Here is a 24,947-nt window from a genome sequence, read left to right as displayed (position 1 = left end):
ATAAAACTGTTTTAAGTAAAGCACAGAAAGAGACGAATTGAACGATTACTGATTTAGTTTCGTGAATAAACGGGAAATATTCAAAGCAGATATTTAATTATCTAAGTACTTAAATTGTTCAGAAATATGGGTCCTATTAATAACTATATGAGAAACTATAAAATCAACATTTTAGGCTAACGTACTGGTAATTTAATGTAAATAATTTTTAATGTTCTTAATACGAAGATTACCAAAGTTATTAAAGTCATTAAATTAGTGTTTATTGTTATGTAAGTTAAACTGCACAGCCTCTTTAGACTAATACGGAGGTCCGTGGTTTGAATTCTGTCGAAATAATAATTGTTTTGGGTACTTTACTGACACAATACAAGCATTTAAAATATTATATCATAGAGTATTTAATCATTTTAAATATTCTTGTTATTAATCTTACTTCATGTGCCCGTGGTATCTAGGGTTTTCCAATTCCAAGAATTCTAGAAGATTATTAGGCTTAGAAGAAAGAAAGTTGGTTTAATTGCCTATTAAAAGATTGTTGTTTGTTGGTTCCATTGAGAATTTTGTTTCGTCAAGTATTCCATACCCACTTGATATACATACAACTTGTTGGATGCACTAACACCATTTTCTATATATTTGTGTGAGTGAAAGAATGTTTGCGATTCCTTTTTAGGTTCAACAGCCAGAATCAGCGGGTTAGAATGTAAAAGACGGATCGATGACGCGTTTAGCTTAATTGTTACTGAGCTGTCTTAACCAGAGAGGCGACTCGACCGAAGTTACGAAAGTGCGCTGGATATCCAAAAAATCGCTTGATTGCGGTCTAGAAGTTTATCAATCTCTTTCAGCGCTAATTAATCAGAAACTCCACTATATCTAGCGGTGAAAGCGCTAAGTTTGCATCAATGCCCATTTTTCCTTTCGACCAATCAAGCGAAACGCATCATGGTTGCGTATTATGTTGTATTGTACTGGTTTTAGCGGCAGATTGTAGATGTCGCTGTCATAATCATTCTGATTTATTTAAATCAGTTTAATTTAATACATGTGAAATAAGTTTTAATAAAACTATACCTACACAATAAGACTGTCATAAATTAATTTAAGGCTTCCAAAAATTTGTTTAAGATTAAGGTTTTATTAATTCGTAGATTTTGTAATCTACATTTTAATATTAAATCAAACTGTTGTAACATTTGGCGATATTTAACTGTAAATATATTACTTCCAGTTTTAATTGTTTTTTTATTGTTAATGTTTTAACCGATCTAGTTAATTTCTTGGTAACAGGTTCGAGTTCTGAATGAATTGAACTCCATTCGAATCAAAGGCGGATCTAGAATTCGGACTAAGAGTTATTGAACACAAAATTAATTAACATTAAGCAGCTGTATAAATACGGTCGCAAAAATATAACATATTTCGGAGCGAATCTATACAACAGCTTCCTGAGAAACAAATAGTAGCCCGTTTCAAATACGCCTGCGAAGTTTTTCCGTAGATTCCTACTCACATCCAGATTTGGAAAGGCTTTTAATTCTCTCCTATGCTGCATGCGTCTCTAAGCGTATTCTACAAATAGTACTGTGGAGAATGTTCTGAAGAGTTGTTTAGGTTGATCCCTCTAGCTTCGTTTCACCACCGTACGAGCCGTATTAACTCAAAATTTGATCCAAATCACCTTGACGGAGTCTTCCACGGTCCGCTGACAAGAGTGTTTTTTACGAACTAGCGAACTGTGGAATCGACTCCTGGTGGGGTCGGTCCCTGGGAAATACGACCTCCAATTGTTTAAGAAATCGTGCGCCGAGCCACTAAGCCCATAGAGATCATAATTGAAAATGAAACCACAAATATTTAAAATGCATTTATTATCCAGAACATTATGCTAGTATTGAATAATTACGAAAAAAACAATATCTATTGATGAAAGCTAAGCACGTTTCGTACAAAACGTTACACTAACAATTGCATACAAAATACTATAAAACGTATCGATACTATTACACTAAAACCATCAACGCAGACACCCGCCAGTCCATTAAATAGATCTTCGTACCAATCGCAATTTATGAAGTGGAAATTAATGAATACAAATTTTTACATTTCATAAGCCATTTAAACAAATCGTTGTATCAATTTCCAGTCCATTTACCATCAAACTAAAAATTCTTACGTAAAATAAGTATAATAGACTTACAGCTTAATATTTTTTAAATCTATAGAACAAATACATCGTAACCATGGCAACAATATTTTCTTAATACGTTTTTAATCACAGTATTACCCTCATACGCTTCACAAAAAGGTCGCTCTCCGGTCGAGGAACTTAAGCTGCGAGAGCGGGGAATGAGAGATTGTTCGGATCGGTCAGTTCTGCTATGAACAGTCTCACTCACTTCTAGTAAGTATCCGCATTGCATATCGTTGAATATGTGATTTCCGTATATCAAAAACGTATTGCATCTTAGCTTGCGGGAGTCATTATTCTTACTAAGGGTCTGTTTCACAATGTACGGATAAGTTCTACATAAGTTCCAAATTAGCTATTTATTACTTATTGGTAGGATAAACACTACTGTTGCGTTTCACGACTGGCAGATAGCGCTATTCGTCACATAAAGTCCATCATAAGTTATGAGTCCGATAAAGTGTCAAATAGCACAATTTATCTTCCAAATAATTTATGTGTTGCATAGCTATTTGGCACTTTAACCATAGATTGTGAAACAGAACCTAAATCTACAAAATGTAAATTTCAAATATTGTTACCATGGTAACGAAATGTTAATGTTTTTTTTAGCTAGACATTAGGCGTAGTCTGCGTTTAGGTCGAATAACATGAATTCCAAATTTATTTACGGCAGTGTGAGCTAAATTGAAGTCGAAAATCGCTACTTAACAGTTTCCTAAATAAATAAATCCACTAGTTGTGCTTAAATATAAATCTAATAGAAGAAAATGCCTATTAATCTAGATAATATAAGAGAGATCGTTGAAGCAAATCAACTATGCACAGATTGCGATGGCCAGGCGGACCAATTATTATAAGAACTATCGCAGTACAGTCATATTACGTCGGAAAACAGACCTCGTTTGCAATAGACGCTAAGTTAAATACGTTGTTTAAAGTCCGATAAATCCATTAAGAGTAAGACCTTGAACCTTTCCCTCCAAACTGATTATCATTGTCTGAATAGCTGAACACGTCTCACTCTCCAATAGCTAAACTAAGAATAAATGTTTTGTTTCTTTTCTTTCTGATCCGCCATTTTTTTAACAATACTAATTAAGCTATGAAGACAGACAGAAACAGTAGATATCAATTGTTTAATCGATAAAAAAGAAAAATCTATCAAGAGTTGTTTGCATTAATACCATTCCTGTCAAATTTATTTAGATTTCCACAATATTAAATAAACTTTTCATACGAATAGTTGACACAGATTTTGACATTTTCCTGTTTCTATATTAGAAATTATAGAGCCGTCAAAAGCCAGTTTATTTAAAAGAAATTCTATGCAATATCAGTCAACAATCCAATACATAAATTCATTCTATCACAACTGAGCTTTAGTCCGCCCGACGTTATAACATCATAAGCTTGTAATTTTCACTTATTAAAATCAATTGATTACAGTCAATTGGTAAAGAAAAGAAACCCTAAAGTACCTTAAGTCTGACGAACGAAGAACAGAGTTTAAATTGCCTAGTGCATCGCAACTTAGCGCCATACAAACGTAACGCATTGACAAATTTAGGCACATAAATTATTTTACCTAAATAGAGCTTTTCAAAATCGGAAGCATTAAGTTCAAGATGTCATTCTTTTCCACAAGAAAAGCTCTATTTAGCAAGGTTTTTACGTATTCCACAGAAGAACATATGATTCTTTTAAATATAATGATTCGACACTTTCGAAACCATTTACGTCTCGTATTTTATCATATACGGTTCGTTAGTGTACAACACTGATAAATCTGCACCCTTAGCACGACCTATACGTATACGTAAAATCAAGTAGTAAATGTAAATTCAATTTTTTTTAATAAAATGCGTCCCCAGAGCGTATTTAGCACGCGTATGTAGACGCAAGCTAAGTTTGTGTTAAGCCATGGAGAAGCTTTTGCTGAAGATGCTGTTCTAATGTGGAAAACGTAAATTAAACTTTTGCTTAAACTATTCGTAATAAACGTAAAATTGTGCGCTCGACACATATTGGATCACATCTAAGCGGGGCACATAAAAAGATATAAAGTAGGCACTTTAAGCCGTTCAACAAACGCACCCACTCTCGTTGCCCTCTTGCTCGGAGCCCATTGGGGACTGGGTCTGTAGGTCCACAGCTGTAGCTTGGAGTTAAGGAAATCAAGGATGTATTCCAGGTTGTTTCAAAATGATCATATTTTGCGTATATTAATGAGATATTAAAATAACAATTTATTCACGGCATGCAAGTTAGCAAAAAACTCAAGTTGCTCTTTCAACAAAAGTAAATTAGCAAACTTTCTGACCGCACATAATCTTGCCAAGTTACATGCTTAGACCGGACGTAATCATTCATTTTCACTTGAATAATCAATACCAATATGTAGGCCTTACCTGACAACTTTTAGCGTCTATCGGATTTAAATAAGACACTAAATATATAGTAGACCGAGGCGAATCGGATCACTTTTTCTTTGAGGTGAGTAAATCATACTAAAGTGTTATATAATGTTATTTTTATTAATAAAATCGTAAGAAGTATTAATAACCTATGAAACAAACATTTGAAAACTTAAATCATACATATATTCTCTTAATTACCTATTAAAAACTAAAAAAAGGAAAATATCCGAATCGCCCCAACTGTCGGGGTGAATCGGATCGTACACAACATATAACAAAATTTTAAGGTATAGTGTTAAATAACTTTGGAATCAGTAAAAATATATAATAATAAGATCAATTTTGATTATTGGCACATAATTCACATATTATATATGGTCCTTTTTTTCTGTAAGCTCGTGAACGGTACTGAAAAAATCTTAGCAGCTTTACGTAAGGTAAACTCTTTGTTCTGGACTTTATTTACAGCCTCTTTCATTTTTTCTTGTAACCATTCTCCGGCGGTCATGAAATAAATATGAATCAATAACCTCAAACATGTAATAAATCAGTTTAAAAGTATCATCCAATTCGCCCCTAAGGATATGATCCGATTAGCCCCATAATTAGGACTTTTGAAATACATATTTTAGACGTTAACCTCTAAGATTATACTTAAAAGCTAATTGGTTCTTTAATATAAACACCTTGCTTAACAATATAAGCCAATGTAGTTGAATTTTAAGACAAATCCGTCATATGACACAAAGAAATCGTAAGTACGCGTACCTTAGATGAGCGCCAAATTGCGACACACACAAAAAACCGAGTGGCTGACGATCGGCATTGCCACTGATCCACAAGCGCGATCGAAATACTGCTTATGTCGGGAGGTGCTCAGTAAATGAAGAGACATAAAACGCCGGTTGAGTGCGTTCTAAGGCCTACAACGCACTAGCGGCTGGCCGTGATGCGGTGTGCCGCTGCGGCAGGCCGCAGTATATACGGTCTGCCGTAGCGGCATGCCGCATTCCGGCTAACCGTCCCTATTGCGGTCTGCCCCAATCGTCACTCGTCAGTGCTTCTTGAAATATTACAAATTCAAATTTAATGACGTGGAATAAGTGATACATGTATCTTATGTTCCATAATAAACATATTTTTTTATTTTATTTTTTACTCTTTTAAAATAGTTTACAATATTTTGTTTACATTTGTTAAATAATTATATGTGATGACGTAGGTAGGACGGCTAACCGCGCCGAGTGCGTGGAGGGGACGCGGCGCGCCGCATTATGCAACCGGTGCGGTTCGCCGCAGCTCCACATCAACCGGAGCGGTTGACGGTTGACCGCAAGTCAGTGCGTTGTTATCGTGCGGTTTCATGTAATAATCGATGTGCGGCCCGCCGCAGCGGCACACCGCATTGCGGCCAGCCGCTAGTGCGTTGTAGGTCTAAGTGATTGTGATATTTGAATTATCAACAGATTTCTAATTTTGATCCGATTCGCCCTGTGATCCGATTCGCCTCGGTCTACCCTATATAATTAGACATAGTAATCAGTTCAACACAGTTTGATTACGTCCTCGAAGAGTACGTTCTCTTTCGCACTTTCACGTCTTATATCTTACATTCACATACAATAACAGTACGCTAACGCCACCTGAGATATATTTGAGAACATTAGCATTTATTTGCCTCTTCACAAATTTATATAAGCTACTGGCTTCCTAGGCTGGTGCTTATAATGGGACTAGAGAAGTCATAGATATTAGAGATCATCAGTCGTCATTTGCGGTAAGGAAAGTCCTTAGTCAACGACATAATAATTGTATGAAGCAATTTAGTCATCACAAATTTTTGTGCGTTTATGAAGTCTTATTTTTGATTTCTGGCTTCATAATCCTATTAACATTAAAAATAATGTTTTCAATGTTTGTTGTTTAGCTACCGATACATACTTAATATATTTATATACACACACATATACACATACATCGATCCTGATAAAATATTTTAGGGCATATCTATAATAATAAGAGTATGGTGTTTAAAGTTTTTAATTTCAATATCAGCGTGATATATACATACAGTCATCAGCACAATTTTATATATAAAATAAAATAAACGACAATTTTTTTAAATTAACAGAATTGTTTTAAAAGGTGCAAATCTACTTATAAATAAAATCTCGATTTTCATATTAGCTGCATTTTTATATAAATGTTAATTAAAAGCTTCATTGGAATGACATGTAATTTATATTATAAAATGTCGTACAAACTTGTTAAAAGCTAGCAGTGAAACTCTCACTAAGGCCCACCGTACACACAATAATTTAACGATTTGTAAGTTACATCAACGTGTAATGTAAGCGAAGGGTTTTTTTTGTTTTAAAATACTATGTGTGCGGTGATATAAAGTCATAAGATTTTACTTAAAAGCTAAAATAAATAATACTAATGTACATAAGCTTCGAGATCTCCAGATAGAAAGCACTTAAAATTATTTTATTTTGTTGTTTTTTTAATAACCTTTAACTACGCGTTCAGTATGAGTGGATAAGAGTCCCATTTGTCATCCTATAACCATTTCACTGATGACGATAAACTATTTAACGTACACGCACGTATACGTTACTCAACTGTAAATAAAAATAACGATCACAAATTCAGATTGTTATATGGTTTTAATAAGATTTGAGCATTATCGCATAGAGATCCCGAAAGCGTGCTATATACAAATTCTTGCTTAGCTTACTCTAAAAATAAAGAATTAATCAAATTCATATTTGTTTTAAAAACACTTCAGCTTCACGCCAATTTTCCGATAAATTTGGTACAAGCAAGTAACTTTGTCATTTAAATACATGCCAAATTGTAATACATTCACTATTTCTGTCAAGTCATCCCATACAACTGATCTAATTCTGGTACAAGATCTCCAAACCATTTGACATATGTCAAAAACATGGAAAGTTCAGATCATTAACCGTAAAATAATTATGCAAATTTGATAGTTTAGTCTAGAAAATTGTACCAGAATGAGTCCCTATATATACTCCTAGATAAATTGCACCCAAATCTTGTATTTAATAGTTTCTGATTAAGAATAATTAAAGAACCAGCGGCAAATGTCCATAGTGCCTTTTAGAAAGCAGAACTATCGCGTATTTATAGTAAATAACATAAAGAACTTTATCCCATGTATGACCTTTCCAAAAGGCAATGTGTAATTAATATCGGGTAAAGTTTTACCTCAATTTTGTTTAAAATGATACAGCTTAGTGCCTCAGAAAATTCAGTCTTTAAGACCATTTGACGATTCGTTTTGAAGCAATCGTAGTGCCTTTGTGTAATAAACTAATACGAACAATTGATATTTGTCTCGCTAGTTTGTATGATTACTTATTTCTTGTGATCAATTGCTGCCAAAAAACCTTATATAAAGACTTTTACATGATTAATCTGATGGCTGTGGAATTGTGTAAATAATAATGTTCGGGAGGCAGTACCACATAAGGGAGCGTTGAAGTATTACCTAACGAATTTTGGGGAATCCATTTGTAACACGTTACGATGCGGGGCGGCGATTGAATTACGCGTTATTGTTAATATTATTTTCGACTCTCCAGTACTTTAGGTGGTCACGAAACGTTTTACTATACTTGGGTACAGAAAAACTTTACGGTGCGTTACATGGGGGGGGGGGGGGTTGGTTTGCAGAACGAAGTCGCGCCGCGGGGCGGTTAACATTTCCCCAGGTAAAAGAATAAAATTTAATTTCAATTAGGCCACAGACACAAAAGCACTGCGCTATCGCACTAATGCTTAAAATAAAATATGTGTTACTAATATGCACTATAATAAAGTTATGCTTAGGTTTCACCAGCCAACCAACAGCAGGGTATGGAGCTGAATTCCTCTACATTTTATTGATATTACACATAATATTTTTCAATTGGATTAATGCAAATATTATTCAGCTGCCGTGTAATTAGGGCGATATACGTTTAAGATTGCTCGAAATTATTACGAATACCACATCCAATTTTACATTATGTCCGATAATTGTAATGAATTTTGAAAAAAAAATTACATCAAACGTTAAAAAATAAGGTTATAAAACTATGGATATGGTAGAAACAAATTCTTGTAAGACTAGCACGCGCATCCTTGATCCTGTTCCTTGGAGTCTCCTGGAGCTTGTCTCAATATCACCTCGTGCACTGTTGTCGATATTAAGGAAAAATAAAAAGAAAACACTACAGTCTCGTAATAGATATTTTGGGAAATTTTTCATTTTATTTTAATTAGTCTTGATATACTGAAATCTTAATAGAAGCAACATAAAGCAATTTTATTGAAATTAACATTTAATAAAGCTTTTTAATCATTGTAAGCTTTAGCTTGTGACAGTAGCTCAAGCCAAAAGTGGGTAGTTCGAAAAAGTATTATTACAAAAATCTATTGGTTAAACGATAATGAAAATACAGTAATCATAGGATTGAATTGAAATTCAATTAAAATCAAATGTCTACCGTCTAACTTTTAAAAACTTCAGTTTACTTTCAAATGTACACCAAAGGAGTAAAAATTGAGTAAGTTATTAAAAATTTATCTATATATTTACCGAGCTTTACTAAGATCGCTAGCTTTTAGTCGAAATTAGAGAAATAATCTTTTGTCAAATCTATTTTCAATGTAAAAAACGATCGTCATTTCGAATGTATCTTATATTTATGAAGAGAGAGATATCACGGCTCGACTGTCTTCGACATACAATTTTATACTCAAACATCCCAAAATTCTTAACGAGACAGAAGATAAAAGAGAGAACATATGAAATGAAAAGGGGTTTACCATGACCGTGAAAGCAAGGCTGCTGCTATATGTTTTGCTTATACCACCATCTTGAATTCTTGCTTATAAAATACATATTAAAAGCCTATATATATAATACATAGTAGTATTTAATCTAATATTATGCTCCGGGTCTGATATTTTTTAAATACTTTAATTTACCATGCCAAAACGTTATTTTTTCATTTGAATTAACTTGTAACAATACTCTTTTTCTCATATTGTGTCATTACATAAGCGTCCCGTTTTATAGATTTGTAAGGAAAGAATTATATTTCCTAGATTATTTATTATCTGTTATGTGTTAACTGACGTTTCATTTAATTGTTTGTTAGTCTGTAGAAAATACGCTAGTTTTAATTCAAAGATTTTTTTGTTAGAACATTTCGGATGATAAAATGATAAAAGAAATGATTGTTTTCAAGTAAAATAACCAACTTTAAATGTTGTTTCTTAATATAGATATTTCAGCAACACATCTGAGTTTCATTCCAATATTTATACAAAGGAGCTATAAACAATATAAGCCCTTAACACAACGCCATAAAGGCGCTTTTACAATCCACAACAATCTTGCTTCGGTCATGGCGATGAAAATAAAATACATGCAAATAAAGCATACAAGTTAATTATAAAGCTATTTAAAACTACGGAAACATAGAAATAATGGCTTCAAATTAGTATGTTAATGTTACTTACACCATTGTTAAACCACCACCATCACATCCGGGAATCACTACCGACGAGTGTGAAATTAGCTACCCGAATATATTTTATAGTAAAACGTTTGAACTTTTGATATGCAATTCGCAACCATTGTGCCATAGTATCTCTAGGTATAAAAGTAGATTTTTCTTTGAGCTCTTTTCGTTTGTATCATGTATGGTTTAAGAGAGGAAATACGTCTTAATTTCAACATCAACGGCTGTCAGCGCTCTTTAGAAAAATATGACATAGCAATTATAGATAACAGATTTAGAAACAGGTCCATAGATAAAGCGATGTGTTTCACTCTTGTCTATGATGATCAGAAAGCTTAGAAGGTTGTAACGGTTTTTATATAGCGCCATTATTACATATTTTAATTATAGCTGGTTAGTAACTGCTCTTAATTTTTTCATAAAGGAAACGGTGACAGTTAAAATAACGTTTAGGTCATAAAAAACTAAACCCAAAACTAAACACGAGTTTAGGGTGAGGGTAGATACAGATTAATTTAATTTTTTTAGGAGAGGGTACAAACAGGAAGGGGGCTTCCATGGACTCGCGAATACGTTGCCGGCCTTTTAAATAAGCCTTGTGTAAAATAGTTATAAAATTAACGCCGAAGTCAAACAAACCGATGCAAATAATATCGACGCATAAAACGTAGCTAATCTCACACAAATATCACTTGATCATTAGCCGTTATTTCGATTACAGCGTACTCTAGCGTAACGTGCGCGTAACACAAAATGTGCCTTGATTTTGTAAACCAAATATTTTTGTGTCAATGTTAAAATAATCTGTAAACAGTGGAATTTTTTGTATGAACCAAAACCCTTTAAAAATAAAGTAATGAATCGTAAATATTAGCAAAAGGATACTGTCTTCAGGTGGCTTGCTCTCAGCAGAGTCCATGCCGGGAAGGGCAGCCGCAACCCGTCGGAACAACTGGAAATTTAAGCAAATAATAAGACCTCTATCTCTTAGAGCCCTCATAGATATCTATAGGCGTATACCTAAAGGTTAAAGGCATGAGCCCGATAAGGGAACTGCTGCGCGCAATTGGCTTCTTTCCGACGTACGTTTTTACTCCAGTTTGTTTTTTTGAAGGTACAATTGCCATATAAAATTCATGTGCGTACGTGCATACGTACGTAAGTGAGTTGTATCCTCACAAATCACAAGAGATTGAGAATAAATTACAATTTTAATAAGAGGTTTGACCGGGATTGCAATTCTTTATCAAGCCTCTTAGCTACGTAGAGGATGGTGCAACATTAGTTGAGGACAACTACTTCTCGAAGAAACTACATTAACAGGAAATTATGTTTTTTTTTTATTTTAGACATAGACATATCATTTATTACTAACAAAAACACACAATCATAAACACACAAAATTAAAATAATCAAATGAAAAAAAATATAGTGAGATATAAAAAAAGAAAAAAAAAATTTTTTTCGTCAAAATTATATAATATTTTTCCATTCGGTTCGTTTCAAGTGTAATTTTACAGAATAATAAAATCTAAATCAAGGTATATTACATTTGAAAACCACTGTAGTTTGTATTAATGTAACAATATCAATATTGTCGACACGCGACAAATGCATATACAGTCGACTCTCGATAATTTGAAACTCAAGGGACCAGAGATAAATTTCAAATTATCAAGAGTTCAAAATAACAAGTGTTTGAATAACCACGACTGAAGGAAATAAGAATTTGATAAAAATTTGTTACTTATTATTTCTATATTCTTATTATGTATTAACAATTATTATAACAATTATTCACAAATTTTTATTTCGAAAAGAAGTCTGTAAACTTTTTTTGAGTGAGTGACTTCAGTTTATCATTGTCCAATGAATTTTCGATAGTGGTGAGAGCTGCAAAGCAATCGTCACTTGTCAGTTGTCACCCATTTAAACAATTGACAAGTCTGTGCATGTATGTAAACAAACGACAGGTATGTGCATGATAAACGCTTCAATTTATAGAGAGTAGAAAAGACCGGATTTCAAATTATCGCATGTTGGCGAGCAAGATAATACTTTTTCAACTTCAAATTACCGAAGGGACTAATTATCATTGAGTTTATTCAATTTATCGAGTATTTTTCAAGGGACCAGTAAAAAAATTCAAATTATCGAGAGATTCAAATTAACGAGTGTCAAATTATCGAGAGTAGACTGTATAAATAATTCTTCAACGTGTTTTTATGTTGCTCACCGTTAAGATATCTAATAACTGACTTAGTCCATTTGTTAGCCGCGGTAGCAAATACCTCAACGTACAATAGACATTGTTTGCTCTCGAAGTACAGACCACAGAAGTGCATTACAGGTCTGTACGTCGTGTTGTTTTTTTATATATCCGAGGTGGAAATGCATTAGCGCATCCCCTGACTTAAAAGCCTTAAAAGGGGTATGTGGGACTCGACCCACACCAAATTCCCTGCAATTCAGAGACTGGGTCAACAATACCCACTAAAACCACCTCGAGTAGTTCCTAACAAAGCCGCGTTACAGAGGCTCTGGGGTCGCCGTCGCATTCTACCGGGACCTCAACGCTGCGTAAACTTGTAAATGATTTATGTAATAACCCACCTGTTTAACATTATACCCAGCCTTAGCACTGGTTTCTATAAACATAACGTTGAGTTCCTTCGCCTTCCTGTCCCCTTCCTCGGTGGAGACCTGTCTTTTATCAGACAGATCAGTCTTGTTCCCCACCAGCATTATAATCACATCAGAGCCACGCTCTGTGCGCACATCGTCTATCCATTTCGATGTTTGGTGGAATGAATTTGCATCTGAAATTGAAAAGCAAATGATATAAACCTTAACAGTCATGAATAACATGTATAGACACGTAGTTTGATCATATTGCGAACCAATATTCACGTGTGTACGTTTACTCCTAACCTAAAATCTTCAGCACGTCATATAACTCTGGCCAATTTACAGTCAAACCGTTTACGACGACATCGTTTAGAACAACATACCGGTTATATTGACCAAAATCAAAGGTCTCGGCTGAATTCTATTGTATTAGGTACAACGTCATCGGCTGTTACGACTATCGGTTTTTACGACCAAATATGAGTAGTGATGAGTAGATTTTGGCTGTATTTGGCGGTAATTGTACTTCTTTAATTTATTTATATTTATTAGCAGATACCACCGATCTCCAATTGCTACTGTCCTAATATATCTCTCGCTTCATCCACTTTCGTGACATTCACCATGCCTGATGGTTATGGGTACTTTAAATTTGTCCCTACCTCCTGGAGTTTTTCCAGGTATGTACAACTATTTCACCATCCACCGTTGCATTGTATATCCTACTTGTTAACCGCTTCTCATTCTACATGGCCAAACAACCTGAGGATTCCCTTTCGTACCCTTGTCATTACGTAAGAAGAATAAGAATAATTTTTATTTTCTCCCAAAAACAATAAGGTAACAATTGAATTGAAAAGGTATTGGGAGACTGGTTTCCAAACTAGGCAAGAACCTGTGATATGGATAACCAGGCTTCCATTCCACAGCAAAGTCACAGTGTTTACAAAGGGAACATACATAATATATGGGTAGGCAAACAAATTAATACAATATAGCACAAATACAGTTGAATGTGAGGGTGGGTGTGTGTATGTTCGTGTGTGAGTGTGTGTATGTGAGTGTTGTGTATGTGTAGGTGACGTACGTACGTACTCTTTTAACCCACACTGCTCACGTTTCAAACTATTTCTTATCCTTTTTAATAGTTATATAAAATACCTACTGAGTTTATATCCGTATTCAATATCGCGATATGGTTTGATAAGAAAACACTGAGCAACAAATATTTTTATTATACTATTTTAAATAAGAACTGGCACAAGTTATGTCTCAGTACGAGGCATACTTTATTAATACATTTTAAAATTTTAGGTGAATCAAATCATTAAACTACTTAATAGTGGGTATAAAATTGAGATTAGAATCCGGTATAATTTTGATAAAATTATCAGACCGTTTTAATATATAATTTTGTTGTACCTAAAATATGTATGCGTTGCAAATGTATAATGTAATAGCTCCCAGGTAATAATTACTTTATATCATGTTCATAATAACGGTTCAAAACAGAGACTCTTTAAAGAATGTGGATACTCTGTCTACATAAATAAATTGAACAGTAAAGTTTTTGTTTCAAATCCCAAGAAGATGGCAAGATGCTGGCTGCGTGCCCCGATCCTATTATTTGTTGAAGTTATATCGCAAATAAATCCCTCGCCGCCGACCGGGGAGATGAAAAATATTTTACGATCCTTATTCCTTACTCGGATACACGACGGTACAAGTTTCATAGATTCTTTAGTGCTTCAACGTAAATAGCTTGGCATACATATTTATAAAGAGAATTTTGTACGATTTTGAGTTACGCCATTAAATAAATAATTACATTCGCATATACATAAGTTTAAATATTATATAACACAAATCACACCAGTAAATATTTACTTTATAAAATCGGAAGTTAAAAAGGTATATTTTATGTTTCTTTTATCAGTCTTGAACTAATAATAGATATATATTAATCTAGGATCAGTATTGGTGTATATATATATAAATGAAACTTTCGCTAAATGCTAATAATGTATTCTTCAATGTTCGAGTCTCTACTCTTGTTAAAGAACTGTCATGACTTAGGGCAAATATCAGAGTGTATGTATGACTCTTTTAACATAGTACGAGCTAAGTCCTGTTTCTTTCACTTAGATCCAAACCAACGGTGTTAGTAGAAAACTGATGATAGCCTATCGATTAAATATTTCTACAATAATCTATGTAATGTGGTTTTGCACTTTTCGGAATATAGCGGCAATGGAAGCATATATCAATACAGGTCCAGGTTAATTCAATTCGTCAAGGTACCACGCCCAGTACATCCATAACGCGTTTCGCTCGGAGAAACGATAAAACCCTTTAATTGCTCGTAAACCTCCGACCATTTGCAATGTAGATAACGTTATTTTTGCATTACACAGTAGACCGGTAAATATTATTTAAATATTGTTCTATCCTCAATCTGGTTGTTACTATTTCGTTTAATTTCCTAATTAATAAATATGAAAGCGTATCAAAAGTAATAATTTCTAGTTTGCACGGTTGGGTCTGTTATTCTCTCAGCACCAAACGAATCGATTTATGAATTTATCAAATCTATATTAATTCATTTATAAGTAATCTTACAGCTACACGTATAAATAGACAGCTACACAGATAACATTGTTAAACAAAAAATAAAAATAAATCAGTGGCGCTACAACCTCTTTAGGTCTTGGGCTCACATTTCTGAATCTGTTTCATTAATCATTTTTAAATATAATAGGCAGTGCCTGACACACGCCGTCATATTTTTGGGTCTAAGACATGTCGGTTTCCTCACGATGTTTTCCTTCACCGTTGAGCAAATGTTAAATTCGCATAGAAAGTAAGTCCATTGGGGCACAGCCAGGGATCAAACCTACGACCTCACGGTCAGGTATGAGAGTCGCACGCTGAAGCCACTGGGCCAACACTGCTCTGTTTAACAAAATATAACAAACAGAAAACATAAGTTAATAAGGTACATTAATAGTTAAAAAAACACATTTACACATTATAAACATTAAAGTTAAACACACTATAACTTAATATTTTAAAGAAAAAAGAAAATTGTTTACTTCTGCTTAATAAAGTCAGTCTTCCCGGTTCTTAAAATATTTTCTCACATCCTCTTTGGTAAGGTGGGAAATATCTACATCTTTATAGGCGAATTACGATGTATTTCGTTTTCGTACGAGGCACATGGAACAATTGTGAATATCTTGTCTTACAAAAATCTAGGATTTCTTTTACCCTAATTCTAAAGACCGCATATATTTTGAATTTTTGTTGGCGTGATAACACTGGTCTAATGATGATATTTGAAACAAATATTTCCTTATATAATCGATTTCGTGTTCATTATAGCATTATATATTACTAGCTGATAAGACAAACGTTTGTTTTTCCATGTTTATTATTTCTAGGAAACATTTTTTTAGTTCAATAAAAATAACTATCTACAATAATAAAAAATAGGAGTTGATCGTAGAGGGATGAAAATTAGGGGTTGTATGTATTTTTGTATGCTGTATCATAAAAAAATAAAAACAAATGTTTAAAAAAAAAATATCTTATCACTTAGGGGTTTGAAAGATAGTAGCCGATTCTCAGACTTATTGAATATGCAAAAAAAAAAAACATAAGAATCGGTCGAGCCGTTTCGGAGGAGTATGGGAACGAACATTGTGACACAAGAGTTTTATATATTAGATTTATCTTCAAGAGAAGTTGTTATGGTAGTAGTAAATACGGATAAAATCCAAAATGGGTCAGACGCTACGCCGCTGAAACGTTCAAAAGAATTAAGCAGAACAGAGCCAAATAAAACAAATTGTATAACGTTTAACTACTCATAGCCATAAACTTTTGTAGCTATAATGAGAATTTTATTACGTCATTGCGGTCACAATACAATTTGACACATAAAAACGTTTATTTGTTAGTTTATTAAGCGATTTTTGATTATTATTATCGTGACCGTACGAAGTATTTTAAAATTTTATTTTCCATCACATACAATCGCTTACAAATAAAAGCTCTAAGTGTTGGAGTTTACTCCTTAAGAAACGATTTGAGTTATAAGGCCCGGTACGGAAATTTTATGAGGAGTAAAATCAAGTGTAACACGAAAAGTTGAGGCGTTATGTAGAAAGAGACAAACATATATATCTGTAGGATTGAACGTGTAAAAGAATGACATGGAATACATTACACAGACTTTTCTATTTTGAATTCACGTTTTGACAGCCACGTTACAACATTGTCAGTGTTGACAGGTGTAAAAAATAAAAGTAGATTGTCTAGCGTGCCATAGAGTTTTGTCAATAGTACCTAATGGTCAGTGAAATTAAAACTAAAAAGATTGTTCATTTTTATTCTTCTCTTACTATAAAGGTAACTTTGGTCACAGAAAGAAAATCCTATTTGGGCATAGATGATGTAGGTACGTTTTTTTACTACTACAAATTTGATCAGCTTTAGTTTGATACTGTATTGTCTATATTCCATGATTGTTGCTTTCCATTCTAATACTATAGATTTGTAATATCATAATTAAAGCAATTAAAATAAACTGGTTGAAGCTTTTATTCACAGCTTCGAACCTGTTCAAAACATACGTAGTGAAAATGTCCGAAAAACAAATGGAGAAGCCATTTCGCGTAACGATTGTTTATCCCAAACAATCCCGGGCCAAGGCTAACTTGGTACCTGTGCCAATATTTATGTTGTCCAGACAGTGAAGGTTACCCACAAATATGACTGAATAATGTTTCGTTATTGTTTACACACATAAAGTAATGTTGTAGTAATCTTACTTTGAAGATCATAGTAACGGTAAGCTTTTTCAGGATATTTTATAATCTTTAATAGTCATAGTAAGTCTTCAGTCTCATAGTGAATAAATCACATATTTAATTGGCGAATTAGACAAATATTGCGGGCAGAAAATATTATACAAATAGCAAAAAAGGAACAACTTCTTCTTTACATGAATTTAAATAATAACTTTACTACAAGGCTTGTTGTTTAGAATATGCGAATTTTATTCCGAAAAGTCGACATTAAACCAAACTTTCCACATTTTTTTGAATTATATATATCTTATATCAGTGCAACTATATACATGTGTCTCATTAGTTGAAATTCAACAGCGACACTTAGGGTAACATACAGAATTCAACGCTATATATTAGTTGTATCAAAAACGTTTTAGATTTGACATACTATAGTAGCTCGATTAGAAGAAGGCTTCAGAACTCAAACTGTTGTTATACACACAACACAGGGGCTTTCTAGTGTTCGGACTATCGATAAATAAATTTTGTCACAGCCATATTTCTGTCATAAATCAAGTTTCTATTTATTTAATAATCCTGTATTACTAAGCACTATATTGCTTAAATGAGAAAGTCATAACTCGCCTTACTAAGACGAATAAACATTAATATTACTTAATAACTCGGGTATTACGCAGATAACAGTTATTTGAAAGTAAATGTTATAAGTATACGTAAGATATCAAAACTTCAGAAGGCTGCATATTTTTTGCAAGTCCATGACCGCGGTGCCAATTTAAATAAAAGTTTTATTATTTCATTATATATCATTAAATACGTAACATGTTTGATGATAGGAATAAAGACTCAGAAATAATAAAGATCTAAATAAAGTTTATTTTTGTACATTTGTAACAAATAGTTATTCTAGGTTTATTGATTTTCAAAATTTATTTTAATTTGCCGATTGCCTACATATTTTTTTACAACTAATAAGTAAGTCTAAGCCTTAGGTATACAAAATTAATTTTATTTATTCTTTAGTCACTACATAAATAATCGTGTATATTATATTTGAAAGCACATTAGCGCTGAAATTACTCAGGATAAAGATTCTAACTAAAACAAATTTCAATTACTTATTTCAATTATTGTTGAATACTCGATCTATCCAGCCGTAGTAGTGTTCTCAATCGCACATCTACTTCCTAATGATACAAAGTCATTATTTATTCAACATATTTAGTTACAATAAAAGCGATAACTCCAAAAAATCATAAAACATCCTTTTCAAGGGATACCGATATCATTATTGTCGTATTAACAAGATAAGATTAAAAATATTTAATAGCAAAATCATTACGTGGCCGTTGCTCTACTTTCAGCTTCAGTCGTGTCATGCAACCGAATTCTGAAATCGGATTTTGATCAATTCAATTGAATTTCTTTGTACAGATATTGTTACAATGAAACCATTGTATTGTTTCATCATTTTAGTTTATCTAGATTATATTTTTAACAAGTTTTAGTTGAGTTATTCATAATAATAATGCAGTGGAGCTACCCTGTACGGGTATTGGCCTGTGTCCTAGTTTTTTTAATACCCAAGTAGATCAACCTTCTGTGCCTGACACATTCGTCTATTTTAGCGGACAATCCGGTTTCCTCGCGATGTTTTCTTCACCGTAAGAGCAAATGTAAAAAAAATTATATACAAAAGATTGCCAGCGCTCGGCCTAATACATTTGGACATAAAGAACAATTAAATACAAGATTTAATGTGACAAACACTTATAAGCAAACATAACAAACAGGAAGAAAACAAATATAACCTAAAGCATAATTGATTTCAAAGTGTGAGGGGAGCAACTATGGATATCCAGACCTAGCTTGTTCATCAGAATGGATATCGGTGAGTTTTGGGCAAAACGCGTTCTTCTGAAAGGGGATGGGATGCCTAGGGTATCTAGAGGGTACACACCATTTAAATAAAACATATTGCCTCAAATACTAACAGTATATTTTGTCAGTGTCAGACAAAACGTAATAGCAATTTTATTTTTAAGTTTATGAATTGTTGGCCTATTGTATGTGAATTAAGACATATTTTTTGAAATATTAATAATTAATAGCAAGTAAAAATCTAACTAAAGAATATTCTAGAATTGGAACGTATAAATTCATATGGACTCAAGATCCCTAAGAAATATTTAAAGATCCCAAAGTCTGAAACGACCACTGTGACCTAAATATTCAGGTAGGTACATACTGCCATGTTCGAAGTCTAGACATCCAAATACACGGAGAACCGTACGAATTTTTTATTTAAAAAATCGATACCGCATGACCTATGTGATATTTAGATATCACACGAAATATGATCGAAGCTATTGAATAATATAACTTTTTTTTACTTCCTGCCTTTAGTAAATAAACTCTATCAGGCCTTAGGGAACGTTCAAGTATTACGTCACGCAATTTTTGGAGATTATTGATCCCCCCCCATGTAACGCGCCGTAACGTTTTTCTGTACACAAATAAGGTTTCGTGACCACCTCGTGACTCTTTATACCTAAAAGTTACCATTATGTGGTGTAAAGTACTGCAAAGTCGAAAATAATATTAACAATAACGCGTACCTAATTCAATCCCCGCCCCGCAACGTAACGTTTTACAAAAGGACCCCCCTCCCCCAAAATTCGTTACGTAATACTTAAACGCTCCCTTAGTCAAAATAATCTTTTCGACCGACCTACATAACATTCACAGATAAATACGGAGAATAATAAACACATAAAAAACTACTTAATGTTTCGATTTTTACCTCCGTTACGTTTAACTTGCAAATCACGAGAGATTACCACAAAGCTTTAAGCAAAATATTAAAACACAGAGCAATAAAGACAAAAAACAAAATAAGAAATTATTCTTGATAATATGGGGCCCTGCAGCCTGGGTCTTTATGGCGATATTTACACTTCGGGAACATTAATAAATAAAATAAATCAGTGCCGCTACAACCTTTTTAGGTCTGGGCCTCAGATTTCTGTTTCTGTTTCATGATCATTTGTCAATTAGGCAAGTAGGTGATCGACCTCCTGTGCCTGATAAACGCCGTCGACTTTTTGGATCTAATGCAAGTCGTTTTTCTCACGATGTTTTCCTTCACCGTTTGAGCGAATGTTAAATGCGCACATAAAGTAAGTCCAATGGTGTACATCCGGGGATCGAAACTACGGCCTCAGGGATGAGAGTCGCTGAAGTCACTAGGCCAACACTTCTGCTTTTATACTTGGCCCAATAATTATATTTTTAAATTCTTAATTCGTTCGCTTATTACGAATGTAAGTTAACTACTCTGACCTAGAACTAAATAGTTAAAATACCAAATAATGGTTTCTACAATGCCCCGATTACGTACGTTGTGTTAAGAATTAATAAAACGTTATGCAATCAAGCTCATAGTGAGCTAGTAACATAGATTAGTTGGTGTAGTCTTACAAATATTTGCTGTTTAAGATTAATTTCAGAATAAATTCATATACAAGACTTTATAAGTGTAATGTTGCGTTACATGTAAACAACGGGAATAACTCATCTGTTCTTCTATAGTCTATACTTCTATCTTGTTGGATACAAAGCGGAATATATAACTGTCATGAGGATAAAAAATGTATTGTAATCTCAAGGGAATATCGCCACATTCTAACGGTATAAAAAAATACGAACAAAGACGTATGGTGGAGTTTCCGCTAAGGTCAATGACCTGTTCGGCTGACACAGTGCTTAATATAAAGCGAAAGGTTTATGTAATCTCCTCCTAACTGTGCTAAAACCACTAATTAAGTCTTATTAAAACACGACGTCGGAATACTATCTTTACGTACATTTTGTTATGTCCGACTTTGTTATAAGTTCTTTCGTTTTGTTTTTTGTTAGAAGTTAGGAATAATGATTTCGTAAACTTGTAAGTTGTCTTAACAACGTCTTTGGATAAAAAATTAAAAGTTTTAAAAGTAATAAAAAACTGTTTTAAGTAAAATACTCAATTCTCATTTCTGACGATCTAGTTTAATAAATTTACTTGTTTTATTTGATCATGACATCACCTCTATTTAATTGATAGAATTTTAAATGATTTTCTGACGTAACATGTAGGCGAAAATAATGACTCATAATACTGTCACAATACATAAAGGTGGGAACTGACCAACGTTACGAGGTGTAATGTAACATGTAATGTAATGTTACACAGCGAGCATTCGTGCAGTCAGTACGTCGTGTTACGAGGAAACCAGCGAGCAACGAGCCGCTCGTTGCTCGCTTTGAGTGCTCCACCCAGCTGTCGGTTTTTTGGCGAATCCTTTGACTGTTACGCGGTTCAGTAATTACGCATCGCACGTCGCGAGTGATCATGATTATGATTTTCTATAAATTGTGTCTTTTTTAAGTACTTTTGGTCCAATTAAATTCAACAGTTCTTCAAAATCGACACCTGCGTACAAAGTTTTTATACTGTCCAGTAATCATTTGGTTTTTAATATTGCAATCAATAACAAACCACCTCATACGCCTGTGTTTTTAAATAAGTTTTATGTCCAGTAACATTTTTTCTTCTTCTTAATTTGGATGAAATAATAATTAAATAGAATGAAAGATATCAACATTATCACTATCACATCTCGTGAACACTGGCGGCGAAAGTGGAGCACAGAGTTTTGACGGGCATGTTACGCCGATTTTGGAACACAGCGTAACATGCTCTATGCGTAACACGCTCGATGCAAATGCTACATTACACCTCGTAACTTTGGTCAGTTCCCACCTTAAGAAACCTGTTATGAATTTTTTTGTCCATACCTTTCATATTACATATTTGTTTACTAAGCTTCTCACATAAACTGTGTGGGTATATCAATGTGCTGTTTATGTTCAAACTTTAAGTTTTACATAGCAGCTTTACATTTAAGGTAAGCAAAATGTCAACAATTTAAACTTTGATTATTGAAGTTCCAAATGGCACCTTATTTACATCACTCTAAATTAATTAATTGTAATATATTTGCTCAGATTTAAGTATTTTTTTTAAGGCCAGATGTGCCAATGTTTTGAGTTGAGTTTTGTGAGTGCTTTACTGAAGATTTGCTAGGAACAATTATTTTATGTGAAATTAAAGCCTGGCTCTTCAGATGAGACACATGAACTCAAAAAAGCAAACTTAGTCATGTCCGTAGTTCTTATTCATCTGTGGCTAATCTCCCTCCATCTTGTTAAGTTTTAAATGGGTTATTTAAGAAAATTATATATAATAAGAATGCAATTTAACATTCATTTCTATGACACCAATATAACTCTAAATGAGTTTGTTTAATTAAGAAATCATATAAATAATCAACATAATTAGGCGTTTTGGTACAAATTAGTTTGTCTTTGTGTATAGATCAGACATCCTATGAAGGTCTGCACATAAATGTCACAACAGTTTACAACCTTTAACCCTTTACATTCATGTAATTAACCTAGTTCTCTAGAACTTTTCTATATTGCCTATGATGTATTTTTAAACTGTTTGTATTAGTAAACTAATACACAAAGTTACTGTATACCCATATTTTAAACCAAAAATAGTTCAGCGTAGATAAAAATTAATTGAATGAGTAACATAATTAATAAGTGACATGATAATAAAAGAAAATTTAAACTTACTTGTAATATCATAAACAACAACAGCCACAGTCGAATCTCTTATATATGAAGGAATGAGTGAACGGAATCTCTCTTGTCCTGCTGTATCCCATAATTGCAGGCGAACTGTGCGATCCTCCAAATACATTGTTTTTGATAGGAAGTCTATCCCAATTGTTGCCTAAAATAATAAAAAATATCAGAAGTCAATGTTTCATCAATAACATTTTTGTATATCTAAGTATGTATGTACACCATTCATTCTAAAATAATCAACTGCTATTGACATATTATGTGTACACACTGTATTTGGCCAGCAGATTTTTTTAAAACTAATTTACATAAAAAGAACAAACTCACTAAACATTTTAAAATATATTGTTTTTTCTTTCTTTCTCATCACATATGCATTTGTTGTTTGTATTTAAAATAGTCTTATTGGTAACTATCAATGGAATTAATCAAAATATTAGAGTAAATTTATTCAGAAAGATAATTAATTGATAAATAACCATGACTCACCTGGTATGTGTTGTCAAAACTATCATACATGAACCTTGTGATCAAAGACGTTTTTCCCACTGAAAAACAACACGACACTTTGTTAAAATCACTTTCTAATTACACTTAATACAATACAATCCAACAAGTAACGAGAGCAGAAATATAAATTCCTTAATCCTCTAGAACTCCAACGAATGTAACCTACTTAAGATATTAAGAGTAAGATATCGTTTCTAACCATATTTTATTATTTTGTCATAAATCTTTCATATATAGGTCAGAAACACGATAAAGTCTATGCGAATTTAAGTGTCGTAAATTCAAAAACTATGTATTAAAAATGTACGACTATGTAGTCAATTGCCTCCACTTACCGCTCTGTTCCCCTAGAAAGACCAATTTAAACTTGCGTAAAGGGTTACCGAATTCACCAGACGCCGACATCGTGATATATTTTATTAAATTATTTAACTAAACTATAATTTCACAGTATTTCTTATCACAGAAAACTACTTAAACTGACAGCAGGCCACTCCTGCGGCACACGAGCGCAGCGCCGCCACGTTACGACAGACTGAATGTCAGTAGTCAGTACATTCTACGACGTTCTACGCAAGAGCCAACTCAGCAATTATTTTATTCAGAAGAAAGTTACTTCCATTAAATAAAATTTATTTCGGTGTTGACAAAAAAATTAAATTTTATTTGTAAAAATATTTACGTTTTTTTGTAAAAGTATGCAATAATGTTACCAGTGTTACAGTGCCTAAAGAACCAAATCCATGAATCCGATTATAATCGCAACGTCACTAATGACATTTGACATTTTAATGTTATTTAATATTCGTAAGCATTTGGCATTTGCATTTTGCAATGCAATCTATTTGAATTATTTTGAATTCAGACTTCAGAGTTGAATCATGAATGAATATTGATTGTTTCAATCGGTCTGTTTCCGATTTAATATTAAAAAAAAAAATTGTTTTGTATGTTTATTGGTAAAGTTAAGTGTTTAGAAGAACCTATTCAAATAACAGAAAAGTTAAAGATTTTAGCAATTAAGATAAACGTCGTTCAACTTAAACCCATTGTTTCAAAAAATGAACCTCTGAAGTATCCAAAATAACGTCGGAATAAATTTGGTATTTCTAGCAGACAACTGTCGACTTGGAGATGTAAA

At 33.1% G+C, this 24,947-nt stretch overlaps 1 protein-coding gene across 2 annotated transcripts; it reads right to left on the bottom strand.

Moving 5' to 3' along the window:
• Positions 1-1,857: 1,857 nt before the first annotated feature.
• LOC125059981 (ras-related protein Rab6) lies at positions 1,858-24,361 on the bottom strand. 2 transcript variants are annotated; one of them, XM_047664713.1, is made up of 6 exons: positions 24,142-24,361; positions 23,786-23,844; positions 23,285-23,444; positions 12,771-12,976; positions 11,043-11,109; positions 1,858-4,349 (listed from the first exon to the last, which is right to left on the bottom strand). In XM_047664713.1, the coding sequence occupies exons 1-6, from the start codon at positions 24,209-24,211 to the stop codon at positions 4,279-4,281; spliced, it is 633 nt and encodes a 210-aa protein (XP_047520669.1). In that variant the 5' UTR covers positions 24,212-24,361; the 3' UTR covers positions 1,858-4,278. The 2 variants fall into 2 exon arrangements, with proteins under 2 accessions (XP_047520669.1, XP_047520670.1); XM_047664714.1 differs by lacking the exon at positions 1,858-4,349 and adding an exon at positions 8,309-8,822 and having other exon boundaries at positions 24,142-24,360.
• Positions 24,362-24,947: the final 586 nt, after the last annotated feature.

The sequence above is a fragment of the Pieris napi genome, chromosome 20, assembly GCF_905475465.1.
Source record: "Pieris napi chromosome 20, ilPieNapi1.2, whole genome shotgun sequence".
In the NCBI taxonomy this organism is placed as follows: domain Eukaryota; kingdom Metazoa; phylum Arthropoda; class Insecta; order Lepidoptera; family Pieridae; genus Pieris; species Pieris napi.
The sequence above is the reverse complement of the archived record's forward strand: the minus strand, read 5'-3'. Positions and strand labels throughout refer to the sequence as shown.